Source organism: Symphalangus syndactylus, chromosome 5 (genome assembly GCF_028878055.3).
Source record: "Symphalangus syndactylus isolate Jambi chromosome 5, NHGRI_mSymSyn1-v2.1_pri, whole genome shotgun sequence".
NCBI classification, from domain to species: Eukaryota; Metazoa; Chordata; class Mammalia; order Primates; family Hylobatidae; genus Symphalangus; species Symphalangus syndactylus.
Window position 1 is genome coordinate 37,701,032 of NC_072427.2, and position 13,980 is coordinate 37,715,011.

At 50.6% G+C, this 13,980-nt stretch overlaps 1 protein-coding gene across 3 annotated transcripts in view; it reads left to right on the top strand.

The window, feature by feature from the left end:
* Positions 1–11,918, top strand: part of ITGA11 (integrin subunit alpha 11) — a 132,916-nt gene extending 120,998 nt beyond the window's left edge. The window contains exons 24-30 of one of the 3 annotated variants that reach the window (XM_063638814.1): positions 353–443; positions 1,796–1,909; positions 2,137–2,223; positions 5,482–5,592; positions 5,735–5,830; positions 9,308–9,421; positions 10,637–11,918. In XM_063638814.1, coding sequence (XP_063494884.1) covers positions 353–443; positions 1,796–1,909; positions 2,137–2,223; positions 5,482–5,592; positions 5,735–5,830; positions 9,308–9,421; positions 10,637–10,684 — 661 coding nt within the window. In that variant the 3' untranslated portion in view covers positions 10,685–11,918. Of the gene's footprint in view, positions 1–352; positions 444–1,795; positions 1,910–2,136; positions 2,224–5,481; positions 5,593–5,734; positions 5,831–9,307; positions 9,695–10,053 lie in introns of those variants that run through there. The other 2 variants (XM_063638813.1, XM_063638812.1) reach the window with 2 other exon arrangements.
* Positions 11,919–13,980: the final 2,062 nt, after the last annotated feature.

Sequence of the window (13,980 nt, forward strand, 5' to 3'; positions counted from 1 at the left end):
AGGCCCTCCCATACCAGCCATGCCTAGAGGGTGGAAGGGAGCACAGTGGCATGGTCACTCCAAAAAGCAGCTACACCCCTAGGCAGAGACGCTGGGGCAGGGATGAAATACCTGGTTCTTCTGACTCACGCCCACCCACTCAGGAGGCAGACATTGCTCACGCGTGGCAGCGTTGATTCCTGCGAAGGCTCAGAATCCTTCCAACATGACACTCACTCCCAACCGACACCAGTGGGAACCTGTTTTTTGTGGCCTGGGGGAGGCCGGCACATGCCCTCTCCCTCTTTTATTCATCTGTCCATCCAGCCAGCACTGACTGAGCTCACAACAGCCCTGTCCTCTGTCTCTGCAGGAGCAGCAGCCTGAGCCACTATGAGGTCAAGCCCAACAGCTCGCTGGAGAGATATAATGGTATCGGGCCTCCCTTCAGCTGCATCTTCAGGGTGAGGCTGGAGGGGAGCCGGGTAGAGGGGGAAGGACGGGATCTGAGCACCCCCATCCTGGAGGGGAGGAATGTGGAATCATCACTAGTGCCCAGAGTCCAGCCTCAACCCTGCCACCCACCCACTGTGCGACTTTAGGCAAGTCACTTCTCCTCTCTGGGCCTCTCAGTCTTCTTTTGAAAAACAACTGGACTGCAGTGGGGGATGTATGGGTGAAGATAGGGTGTGGTTGCCTAAAATTCTTAAATTGTTTTTAAACAGTGGTTTAAACACACTAGGGTTTACTCTCTTTACTCTCTCCCATAAAAGAAGTCCAGAGTTGGCAGCTTCACAAAGTCATTCAGGAGTGGGTCTTCTATTCCACCATCCTCAGTGTGAACTTACCAGCCTCCAGGTTCACGGTGCAAGATGGCTGCAGCTCCAGCCATCACGTTCTCGTTCCAGGCAGCAGGAAGGAGGAAGGGGAGAAGAGCATGCTCCCTCCCTATTAAGGGACCTCCCTGGCAGTTCCTCACTCTTCCAGTGACCTCTCTTTATCCAGAATGTTGTGACTGAGCCATAAGGGAGGCTGGGAAACGTGGCTTTTTGTTTCAGTTCTGCCACTAAGGAAAGTGGGAGAACAAGAGTTAGGAGGCAATTCGGCAGCCTCTGCTATAGTGGGCCCTGATAGCTCCCTCAACCCTAAACAGCTGTAAGGTCATCAGCTTCTCTTAGGCTGTGTGAAAGCTGAGGGCAAGCTGACAGCTGGATACTGGACTTCAGACACGCTGAGCCGTGCATGGCTTGTTCAAGAGAGGCCTAGTAAGCTGCCCAGGGTCACACAGCTCGTAGGTGGTGGTGGGCCCAGGATTAGACTCCTGGTCTTTCTGGTTCCAAAGCCCTGCTTAGAATCACTGCTGCCCTGGCACAGAATGTGGCACTGCTAGAATGTGAACAATCACGCACTCGTTATTTAGTAATAAATAGCGAGTTTAATTAATGATTCCCTCTCATGATGCATTCATTGCTGTCACCATCTTCACCCCTGGCCTCAACAAGATCCCCACCCCAGGCAAGAAGAGTTGAAAATGCAGGTGGCCCCTGCTCTCCGGCCTCAGGATCCCCACTGACTTGTCTTCAGCTTCCAGCCACCATCCCCTCTCAGGGCTTTCTTGCACTCGTCCGTGCAGTCCCCGGCCACAATTTGACAGAGCTTAGGAGCTTCCATGGCGAAAACACCAGGGGCCTTGAGTGGGCCTTTTTCCCAGGCCTGGTGGGGGAATTGCCGTCCCCAGGGGCTGGTCGGCCCCTGTGGACCTTGTTTTCCGCCCCCTCAACTGACTGTACTGACACCTCCCCGTCTCTGGCTACAGATCCAAAACTTGGGCTTGTTCCCCATCCACGGGATGATGATGAAGATCACCATTCCCATCGCCACCAGGAGCGGCAACCGCCTACTGAAGCTGAGGGACTTCCTCACCGACCAGGTATCGATGGCCTTGGGAGCCGGCTAGGAGAGGGGACCAGAAGGAGACAGACACTCCCCCTACGTGTGTCCCCAGGTTCCCAGACCCCAGCTCCCTTTTCCCAGGACCAGGGCTAGAGGAGGAGAAAAGGAGAAAAGAAACCTCTCTGGGAGGCTGCGTCTGCCAGAGCTGGTTGTGAGGCTGTGTGTGTGTGTGTGTGTGTGTGTGTGTCCGTGTCCTTTATGTAGGCGAACACGTCCTGTAACATCTGGGGCAACAGCACTGAGTACCGGCCCACCCCAATGGAGGAAGACTTGAGTCGTGCTCCACAGCTGGTGAGTGTCCCCCAGACCGAGAGCCACAGTGGTTGGGGTTAGAGGCGTGCCGCCGGCGCTCCAGGGACCATTTCCCTCCCAACCCAATAGCTTGTCAATAAGAGCTTACTGAGCACCTATGTGTACCCAGCCCCAAACCAAGAAAAAACTGAAGGAGGAAAAGACTTCTTGGCCTGTGTGTGTCCCCCGTCTCACAGGGAGTGGGGCAAACAGAGTGAGTGTGTGAGAAGCCAAGGTCACAGCCTGTGGTGTGCCAGGCAAACCAGCAGAAAGGGGTGGGGAGAATAGACTCGCACCTGGGCCAAGCGGGCCCATAGGATACAGAGAAGCAGAGAGAAGGGGAAGAAAACAGACGCAGCCAGAACACCCGAACACACACATGGCTTGTATTGGAGACATTTGGCCGCGTCAGCTGGGGCCTCCTGCCCTAGAGATGGAATGCAGATCAGCTTCAGTTTCCAGAGCCCTCCCAAAACACCTGCTCATTTCCAGTTTGCATTCTCAGAGTTGCCTCTGCCTCCAGATACCAGTTTCTCACCCTGCTTCCACTGTTCTTCACCCAGACAACAATCTTTGTTGTTTTAGTTTTACTTCCCCCAGATAAGTGCCTCCCACGAAGCACTTATTGAGGGTAGTGTGCTTTGCCAAAGATTTAGGCTGGGTTGGGGTTGGGGTGGGCAGCAAGGCAGCAACACTAGTAACTTTCACCTAATAAATTCTAATTGTTTGAAGATTTGCTTGGGTTTCCCACCAACGTTAGTTTCTCCACTTAATCCTTACTTTATAAATTATCTTGAGGTATTACTCCAGCTAAGACCTCCAGGGCAATGGTAAATAGATATGATGATGACAGAATCATCAGGATTACCTTAATCATGATTACTTAAAGGAATTTATTTTTATTTTGATTGTTAAATATGATCATTGCTATAGGCTTCACACATAAGGGGATTTCAAAATCATTAGGCATCCGCCTTCCAGTCCTGATTTGGTTCCTTCTAACTTCTTTTAGTTTGCTAATCTTAAAAATATCTTTAAAGGGCACCCATTTTTCCTCAGCTAATAATGTAAACAACACCACATTAGGCCGTGCACAGTGGCTCATACCTGTAATCCAAGCACTTTGGGAGGCCGAGGCGGGTGGATTACAAGGTCAGGAACTCGAGGTCAGGAGCTCGAGACCAGCCTGGCCAGCATAGTGAAACCCCATCTCTACTAAACATACAAAAATTAGCCGGGTGTGGTGGCGGGCATCTGTAGTCCCAGCTACTCGGGAGGCTGAGGCAAGAGAATCTCTTGAACCCGGGAGGCAGAAGTTGCAATGAGCCAAGATGGCGCCACTGTACTCCAGCCTGGGCAACAGAGCAAGACTCTGTATTGACATGGTTAAATTCCCAGGACCCTTAGTTCTTTAAGAATGGACTAAATGTTTGGTATCATCACTTACAAAAGTGTCTTGAACTTGATGGAACTTATGTTAAGAAGTAAAATTTAATTTTTAACTTTTATCTTTTAATTCCATTTTTCCACAAACTTTTTGAAATCCCTTTGAGAGGAGTGAGCAGGAGTATTGTCATGGTGGAGAAGGACTCTCTGGTGACATTTTCCCAGCCATTTTTCTGCTAAAGCTTTGATTAACTTTCTCACAACACTGTCATAATAACCAGATGTTCTCATTCTTTGGCCCTCCAGAAAGTCAAAAAGCAAAATGTTCTGAGCATCCCGAAAAACTGTTGCCACGACCTTTGCTCTTGACTGATCTGCATTTGCTTTGACTGGACCACATCCACCTCTTGGTAGCCATTGCTTTTTTTGTGCTTTGTCTTCAGGATGGTACTGGCAAAGCCATCTTTTATCCGTTATAGTTATTTGAAGAAATACTTCAGGATCTTGATGTCACTTGTTTAAAATTTCCATTGAAAGTTCTGCTTTTTTCTGCAGCTGATCTGGGTGCAACAGATAGGGCACCCGTCAAGTGGAAATTTTGCTCAACTTTAATTTTTCAATCAGAATGATGTAAACTAAGCCAACTGAGATGTCCATAGTGTTGGCTAATGGTTCTGCTGTTAATTGTCAGGCTTCTACAGTGAGGGCCTGAACAAGATTATTTTTTTCCTCACAAATTGATATGAATGATCCATTGCTGCAAGCTCCATCTTCAGTGTCCTCTAATCCCTTTTTTCTTTTCTTTTCTTTTCTTTTCTTTTCTTTGAGACAGAGTCTTGCTCGGTCACCCAGCTGGAGTGCAGTGGCATGATCTCGGCTCACTGCGACCTCCGCCTCCCGGGTTCAAGTGATTCTCTTGCCTCAGCCTCCCAAGTAGTTGGGACTACAAGGCGCGTGCCACCATGCCTGGCTAATTTTTTTATTTTTTTAGTAGAGATGGGGTTTCACTGTGTTAGCCAGGATGGTCTTGATCTCCTGACCTTGTGATCCACCTGCCTCGGCCTCCCAAAGTGCTAGGATTACAGGCATGAGCCACCACGCCCAGCCCTCTAGTCCCTTCTTAAAACAAGTTATCCATTTGCAAACTGCTGATTTCTTTGTGATATCATCCCCATCAACTTTTTATAAAGCATCAATGATTTCACTGTTCTTCCACTCAAGTTTCACCATAAATTTGATGTTTGTTTTTGCTTTACTTTTAGCAGAATTCATGTTGTTCTGATAGGGGCTCTTTTCAAACTGACGTCTTATCTTTCTTAGTGCGTCAAACTAGATCCTGTTCACATAGGTTACAACAAGTTAATACGAGTTTATTTTGGTGCAAAACAAGTTTTGGAATCCATGCATAGTTTTTCCACAATACACATTTTCCATGAACTTTATGAAGACCCCTTTCGTCTGATTCAGGAAGTTCCCTAGGAGTTTTTATCATGAACAGAAGTTGGACTTCCTAAAATACTTTTTCTGCATCTGTCGCAGCGATCATAGAATTTTTTATCTTAATGTGTTTATATGGTGATGGGAAACATTTATAGATTCCCTAATGTTGAACCAAAGTTCTGTCCCTGAAATATACCCAGGCCAGTCACAATGCACAGCTTCAAGTGCAGCATCAGATATACCATCCTTCATTTGTCCTTCAGTCATCCCCTGGCAGATGCAGTGCACATGTCCCCCACCTCCCAACTTTCTCCTTGTCCCCTGTCCTCTGCCCCTGCCCCCAGGAGCAGAGCCCCAGTCGTTCAAGCAGTGTTGCTGCCCCCTGCTCCCCTAGCCCAGCAGTTCAGCCCTGAGACCCATCTTCTCTTTCAGAATCACAGCAACTCTGATGTCGTCTCCATCAACTGCAATATACAGCTGGCCCCCAGTCAGGAAATCAATTTCCATCTACGGGGGAACCTGTGGTTGAGGTCCCTAAAAGCGGTAAGTAGAGACCCTGGGCTGGGCTGGAAGGAAGAAGGGAAAGGGGGTGGCTGTTGGGATGTCTTCCACCTGGGGCTGCCTGGGGATGGGACGGGAAGAAAAGCTTCCAGGCCAGCTTCTGAGGAGCCCTCTGATTGCACAGCTCAAGTACAAATCTGTGAAAATCGTGGTCAACGCAGCCTTGCAGAGGCAGTTCCACAGCCCCTTCATCTTCCGTGAGGAGGATCCCAGCCGCCAGGTGAGCCCCTGGGAGCCCTGCAGAACTGGGCTTAGGCCGGACAGCTTGGGAAAGGGTTGGCCGCGCTCCTTTATAGAGTTTTCCTACAACCCCTGGCTGCATGTCCCAGCAGGAAAGAATCAGGCAGACCTGTGGGCTGTTAGGGCGGCCGCTGAGAAGAGGGAAAAAGCAAGACAAATGGGCCTCAGGGGCAACACTAGGGAAGGTCCAGAGGTCTGGTGTGAACTGAATTTGTGAAGACCAAAGGATGGGAGATGTTTCGGTATCGGCCTGTTAGTTGGGTAAAAGCAGATTGTTATAGATCACACTGGCTTCATTTGGGGTCAAGGAAAGGAGTGAGACTCTGTGTGAGACCCAACGAGAAGTGAGGTCTTAAAGACCTCATTCCTGGAAGAAGTGGCAAAGGAAGAAAAAAGAAAAGAAATACAGTTGTAAAAGCAAGCAAGCAAGCAAAGCCCAGTCCTGTGAAAATAGACAGGGCAGCCGGGCGTGGGACGCTGCTGCCCTCCACTGGCCACACCCCAGAAATGCCAGCCTGGGCTCCAGGCAAGCATTCCTATTACAGAGGCGGAGTAAGCCCCCAACACCACCCCAGGGAGATGCTGGAGAGCAAAGAGGCGGGGTCAGGAAGCATCACTTATAAAACAATCCAACGAAAACCAATCACAGCCAGGGCGGGGGGATGCCAGGCAGAGGGGTATCAGGATCCACCTAAGGAGCTTTTTTGTTTGTTCATTCATTTGGCATTTGTTGGGTGTCTCTCCTACGACTTGGGCCCCAAAGGGGAAACAGAGATAAATTAGGCAGACTGGGAAACAGTGACAATAAATGGGTGAGTGCAGTCTGGGGGTGAGCACAGGCCCGGGGAGAGCAGTTCAGAGAGAGGGATGTCCCCGGAAAGCTTTCTGGAGACTGTTTGTTTGAACTGAATCTTGAAAGATGCTGCAATGTTCCCCGGCATCCAAGAGAGGGAGGTGTGGTACAGGCATCCCCCCCTCCCCTCCACATACCCTGCGCGCGCGCACACACACACACACACACACACACAGAGAGAGAGAGAGAGAGAGAGAGAGAGAAAACCCTTCTTCTCACATTGATGCTTGTCTTTTAGGTGACTTTTCCTTCTTCCACCCCCACTCAACCCCCCAAAAAAATTCCACTTATACTCTCTGGATGCCTCACTTCTCTTTTTTTTTTTTTTTTTTTTTTTGAGATGGAGTCTCAGTCTGTCACCCAGGCTAGAGTGCGGTGGCGGGATCTCGGCTCACTGCCAGCTCCACCTCCCAGGTTCACGCCATTCTCCTGCCTCAGCCTCCCGGGTAGTGGGGACTACAGGCGCCCGCCACCACGCCTGGCTAATTTTTGTTTGTTTTTTAGTAGAGACGGGGTTTCACCGTGTTAGCCAGGATGGTCTCAATCTCCTGACCTCATGATCCGCCCGCCTCGGCTTCCCAAAGTGCTGGGATTACAGGCATGAGCCACCGCACCCAGCCATGCCTCACTTCTCTTTTAGAAACCCAGCAACCTCAAAATTAAGCCCCTGTATGCTGGGCTCTGTGCTAGGTGCCGGCGCTGGGGAGGCAGAGCCAGGTCCCCGCCTTGAGGGACAGAAAGAGCACACATAAGGGCCCTGCCATTTGCTAGCCCCCAGCTGTGTGCTGAACACGGTGACAGACCTCACAACACTGTGAGGCACTGTCCCTACCCCCGTCTCTCAGGTATGCACACCGAGGCATGTGAGATGAGGCAGGAGGGACAGTGACTTGCCTCAAGTTGAATAGTGAGTCAGTGGCCAAAGCAGGGCTCTGTCTGTTATTGCAGGTGGTCCATTCACGCCACGTGTTAGCTGAGCTCCTGCTACATTCCCAGCACGGCTCCAGGTTCCGAGGATAGAGGAGGGACAAAACAGACAAAGCCCCCACTCTCCTACAGCTGACATTCCAGGCGGGCAATAAACGTAATCAACTGGTGATAAGGGCCACCCTGAAAAAGGCACACATCTAAGGGTGGAGTGCCAGGGGGTGCTGTTTTATACAGGGGAGTTGGGAAAAGCCTCTCCAATAAAGTGACATCAGACAGAGACCAGGAGGAAGACAGGAGTGTCTCATGGCTGTATGAGGGAAACCCTTGCAGGCAGAGGGAATAGCAGTGCGTGCAGCAGGCACGCCATGGCATGCATGTTGGAGGCCAGGTGGCCGGAAGCTGAAGTAGAGCGAGAGGGAGCAGGAGGTGAGGTCAGCAAGACAGGTGGGACCCGAGAGGGGAGGGCCTTGCAGGCCAGGGCCAGGACTACACTTTTTACTCTGAGCGAGCTTGAGCAGAGCAGAGCAGAGCAGAGCAGAACAGAGCATAGGTCTGCCTTCCTGGTTAGAAGGATCCTTCTAATTGCTGTGCTGAGAACAAACTGCAGAGGGGAGGCAGTCAGGCAGCGCTGTAGTCTCCAGAGGAGATGTGAGGGCGCTCAGGCCCAGGAGGTGGGAGGAGTGGCCACGTTCCAGGTGTTTCCAAGGTAGAATGGACACTTTGCTGCTGGGCTCCGTGTGGGTGCGAGAGTTAGGGTCAGTGATGGATATGTGGCTTCTGGCCTGAGCAGCGCAGAGGGATAGTGCTGCCATTTGCTTAGGTGAGAAAGAGCTGGAAGGAGCAGGCTTCAGGGACTGGGGTGTTAAGAGCTTGGTTAGGGGCCTGTTACAGTTGCCAGGCAGGCCAGGAGACAGTCGGTATGAGCCTGGAATTCAGCGGAGAATCCAGGTGGAAGACAGAAATGTGAGAGCAGTCGGCGTGTAGACGGTGATAGCCACAGGACTGAGGGAGCTGGCCTGGGCTTACTTTCTGACCTTCACACCCTGGCCACTTTTGCCTTTGGGACGCCTTCCTCCATAGGAAAAAAGTATTTAAAATTATGGCTTATAACCGTGTTGATACAAAGATAAAAAAATGTTATCCAAGCTGGATTCTATTCCATTTTTTCCTCTAATTTTAAAAGAAATGTAAACATTTTCACGGGCTCCTAAAAGTGTTATGGGCCTTGGCACCATGACTACTGTGACTCAGGGGAAAGTCAGCCCTGAGTTCACCCAGGAAGTGACTCTAGAAAAAGAAGAGGTGCAAGGACTGAACCGTGGGACACACTGACCTTTAGAAGTGCAGGAGGCGATGCAGAGGCAGCAAAGGGAAGAGGAGTAGCCCATGTGGTGGGAGGAGGATCCAGGGAGTGGCGGGGGCCTGAGGCCAAAGGCAGCAAGCGTCTCAAGGACGCAGGATCACCTGGGCCACTGAACCCAGTGTTGGCTGTTCAGGCACCGGTCGTCCTGAGGCCTCGGCTGGCCTGTCCACCCATCCCTCTGGTATCCCCCTGAGGAAGAGGATGCAGCTCCCCAACCAGGTGCCAGCTGTCTCTACCCTCCTGCCCCTCCCGGACTGCCACCCCAGCCCCAGAAGAGTAATGCTGTTGGCCTGGTCTCCCTCCCCTTGCAGATCGTGTTTGAGATCTCCAAGCAAGAGGACTGGCAGGTCCCCATCTGGATCATTGTAGGCAGCACCCTGGGGGGCCTCCTACTGCTGGCCCTGCTGGTCCTGGCACTGTGGAAGGTGAGGGCCCCGGCAGGGGAGGGAAGGAGCAGCATCCTAGCTGGTGGGCCCAGGCTCCAGCCCCTGGAACTTCGTGGCCACTGCCACGTTCTCCTCTCCAGGGGAGCTGGCACCCCCCGCCCCTCACCATAGCAGACACATTGATTAGGGCCAACAGAGGGCACTCAGACTATGGCTCTAACCCGTTTGTGGGGACCTTTGAGAACCTGATGAAAACTAAGGTTCCTATTATTAGAGAAAAAAAAAAAAGCAAGTACAAACAACTGCACAAAATTTCTCCCACAATGTCAAGCTGTTAACAAACCTCCCATCTCTGTCTCCAAAGCTCTGGTTACAAACCCCTGGTCTCAGCCTCCTCGTTACAGATGGAGGCCCAGAGAGGGATGTTGGCTGGGGCTGGTCACACAGCAAGGTGGTGGGCACCAGCATGACTTCTTGCATGCAGCCCATGGTCTCATCCACTGTGTTCCAGTCCACAGAGGCAGTTCTGGAGGAGGGGATGCTCAGAATGAGCTGGGGTACTCAAGGAAGCCCTGAGGGAGGAATCCCAAGGAAGGGTAGTGGAGGGAAAGCTGGGGCAAGGCTTGCCCACCCTGTCCTCCTCTGAGACGTCTCCCTTTGCCTCCTCACAGCTCGGCTTCTTTAAAAGTGCCAGGCGCAGGAGGGAGCCTGGTCTGGAGCCCACCCCCAAAGTGCTGGAGTGAGGCTCCAGAGGAGACTTTGAGTTGATGGGGGCCAGGACACCAGTCCAGGTGGTGTTGAGACCCAGGCCTGGGGCCCCACCGAGCTGGAGCGGAGAGGAAGCCAGCTGGCTTTGCACTTGACCTCATCTCCTGAGCAATGGCGCCTGCTCCCTCCAGAATGGAACTCAAGCTGGTTTTAAGTGGAACTGCCCTACTGGGAGACTGGGACACCTTCAACACAGACCCGTAGGGATTTAAAGGGACACCCACACACACACCCAGGCCCACGCCAAGGCCTCCCTCAGGCTCTGTGGAGGGCATTTGCTGCCCCAGCTACTAAGGTGCTAGGAATTTGTAATCATCCCCATCCTCCAAAGAAACCCAGGGAGGAAGACTGTAAATACGAACCCAATCTGCATACTCCTCTAGTTCCAGAAGGACCCAAGACAGAACAGATCTGAATTCTGCCCTTTTCTCTCACCCATCCCACCCTCCATTGGCTCCCAAGTCACACCCACTCCCTTCCCCACAGATAGGCCCCTGGGGCTCCCGAAGAATGAACCCAAGCCCAAGGGCTTGATGGTGACAGCTGCGAGCCAAGGATGAAGAAAGACTCTGAGATGTGGAGACTGATGGCCAGGCAAGTGAGACCAGAATACTGGATACTGTCCTGAGATGAGAGGCAGCCAGGCTCTGCACCCACGTGCATTCACAATGACTGCAACTCACACATTCCCCTACCAACTGTGGCCCCTTGCTCTCAGCTGCCAACCCTCCTGGGTCACTTTTGTTCCCAGGTACCTCATGGGAAGCATGTGGATGACACAATCCCTGGGGCTGTGCATTCCCACATGTCTTCTTGCTGCAGCCTGCCCCTAGACATGGATGCACTGGCCCGGCTGCAGCTGGGCAGCAGGGGTAGGGGTAGGGAGCCTCCCCTCCCTGTATCAATCACCCCCTCCCTACACACACACACACACACACACACACACACACACACACACACACACACACACTGCCTCCCATCCTTCCCTTATGCCCACCAGTGCACAGGGAAGGGCTTGGCCAGTGCTATTGAGGGGTCCCCTCTGGAATGCACTGAATAAAGCGCGTGCAAGGACTCCCGGAGCCTGTGCAGCCTCGGTGGCAAATATCTCATCCGCTGGCCCCCAGGACAAGTGGTATGACCAGTGATAATGCTCCAAGGACAAGGGGCGTGTCTGGTGCCCAGCGGAGTAATTTATGCTTAACCTTGTTTTGAGGTAGAAATGAAAAAGGGACACATCAAAAGCATCTGTCCCCCTGTGCATAGTACGACCTTTACTGTCGTAAGTATTTTTGAAAATTTAAAAATACAGTGTTTGAAAACAACCAAGCACTGATATCCCATTCTGTGAGCAGAGCATATCACAGTGAGCCATACTCCCCTTTGAAGGAGAGGAAGTAGAATGAGGGGGTTCCTTTCTTCCTCCCCCCTACCTCTACATGTCAGAAGGGACTCATCCACCATTTGGTGCCCACAACATGCCCTCCAAGTGGCTGCCTGGTTTCCGTGTGACGTCTCCAGTGGTGGAGCGCTCCCTCTCCCAAGATCACCCTTCCATCTATGGCCAGTCTGGACGGTTAGGACCTAAATGTTTCACTGTAGCTTCTGCCCTTGGTTCCAGCTCTTCCCTCTCACGTCTCCCAGACTTCTCCAGGCCAGTTTCATTGTTTGTTAACCCTCTTACACTCTGACTTCAACCAAGGTGTCTCCATTCTGTTCTTGTGCCATTCATGTCTTGGAATCCCAATAAGTAGAACCTTGGAAATAATTTGATCTTGTGTTTGCATAAATGAGGACACCCAGAACCAGAGAGAGCCCTAGGCTGCCACAGCAAAACCAAAACTAAACCCAGGACTGCTATTTCCCAAGCCAGATTCCATCATTCGAGCCCAGCCTTAGAAGGGCTTGATGCGGAGCAAAAGGTGAAAATGGTGAAACTAAAATTTGAGTATCAAAACCCATTGCCTTCTAATAGAATCAGAAGGAAATCATATTCCATTCCCGTCATCACTCATGAATGGGGTAACCTGGCTAAATGCGAATTAATGAACCCACACTCATAAGTACATTGATTTAGCACCAAGTCGTCCATCAAATATCAGATCTGAGAGAATGCTCTTATGGAAAACCTGATTTTTAGAGGTTGGCATTCATATTTTTAAAAACTGCCACCTGTGACCACACTGCAGGCCAAACAGAATGTACCTGCTGGTCAGATGCAGCCCAGAGGTCACTGAATTGCAACCTCTGGACTCTTGGTCAGAGGCAAGCAGCCCTTATTCCAGAACTCCACGGTCCCTTCACACCCTTCCCCAGACCTACACCAAGACCAACTAAGTGGTCAAAAGGTGGACAAACTGAGAGTTGTATCAAGGCCCTTAGCTTCTCAATTTGTTATCAAGTCTCTCTTTCTGAATCTATTTACCTTGAAGTATAAATATCCAAGATGAGCCTTAAGAATGCCTGGTGGAGCAAACAAAGATGCATCTTACAGGGAGCAAAGTCCATGCTAATGCAGTGTTTCTCAATCCTGGCTGCACCTTTGAACCACCTGGGAGCTTTAAAATTGACCACTGCAAGGGGCCTACCCACTATGGATCCCAATTTCATTGGTTAGGAGAGGGGCCAAGTTTGTTTCCAACTTCCCCAGATGACTCTAATGGCTGAGAGCTGCAATCAACAGGTAAGTGAATATCCAGGCTATAAGATGAAGAAACGGGGTTGTGCCCAAGCCCACTGTGCCTCGTAAAGCAGATGATCTCTGCAGAGCTGCGCTTCTCAAAGAGTGGTCCCAGGACTGCCTCAGTCAGACCACAGACTCCTAAGTTCCTCCTCAGACTTCACAGATCCAAGCTCTATGAGGTAATTCTAAGCACATTAAACTTATAGAACAGCCATCTGGATTTAATATTACATAACAGCTATAATATTCTGCTATTCTCTAATCTTCAGTGTCAGTTTCTTAAACTGTCAGGCCTGTCTTTAGATGCCCTTCAACTGTGCTGGGGACTATCTTGATGGCAGCCAGCAAAGAAAATCAGCAAAAACCCCAGTGGAGTTTCTGGGTTTTACTTTTGTTAAGGAAGGTGACGTTTCTTGACATGACAGGTATCTAGGTGGAAAGGGCAAAGTGCTAATGCAAACACAATGGAGACACTATGGAATAGCTCTGCCCAGGGACATGTGGAAGAGCTTCTAGGAGACAGTGTGGACCTTTCCATCCCTAGAGGTCTTTACAAGATAAATTCCTACCTCCATCAGTATTCAAAAGGTTTTAGCATCAATACTGTCTAATAAGACACTAGACTTGAGTCAGTCCCCTGGCTTCAAGCCCAGGATGCCAAGCAGCCTGTAATGGAGACCACTGGCTTAATCGTGCTTCTTTCCTGGCATAAAAACTCACGGCACCCATGCCTCACCACGAACAAGCAGTCTCCTCACCACCCAAATGTGCCTTGGGTGACTTAAATACAGCCATTAGTATAAATGGTCCCCTGTTTTTATTCAACACCACACCAGTCTTTGCTTTTACCTTCAGCTAATGTGGTTCTAGCCTTTTATTCTGCACTCCTTCCTACAATTAAAAAAAAAAAACAACTCCCAAACTATCTTTATGTTAGTATTAACATCAACTAGGTTCTTCTCAAAGGACAGCCAGGCCTAATTGGCCACATTAAAATCTGCAGAGTGCTTTTGTGTCGCTGTCTATTCTATTAGTTTCAACATCATGCTAAAATAGGACAGCATGTTCCAAAACTGAAACAGGAACAGAGCCTTGCTGATTTAGCATGAAGAGGGAATTGTAAGCCTTGCACCTAGACTCCAAAACT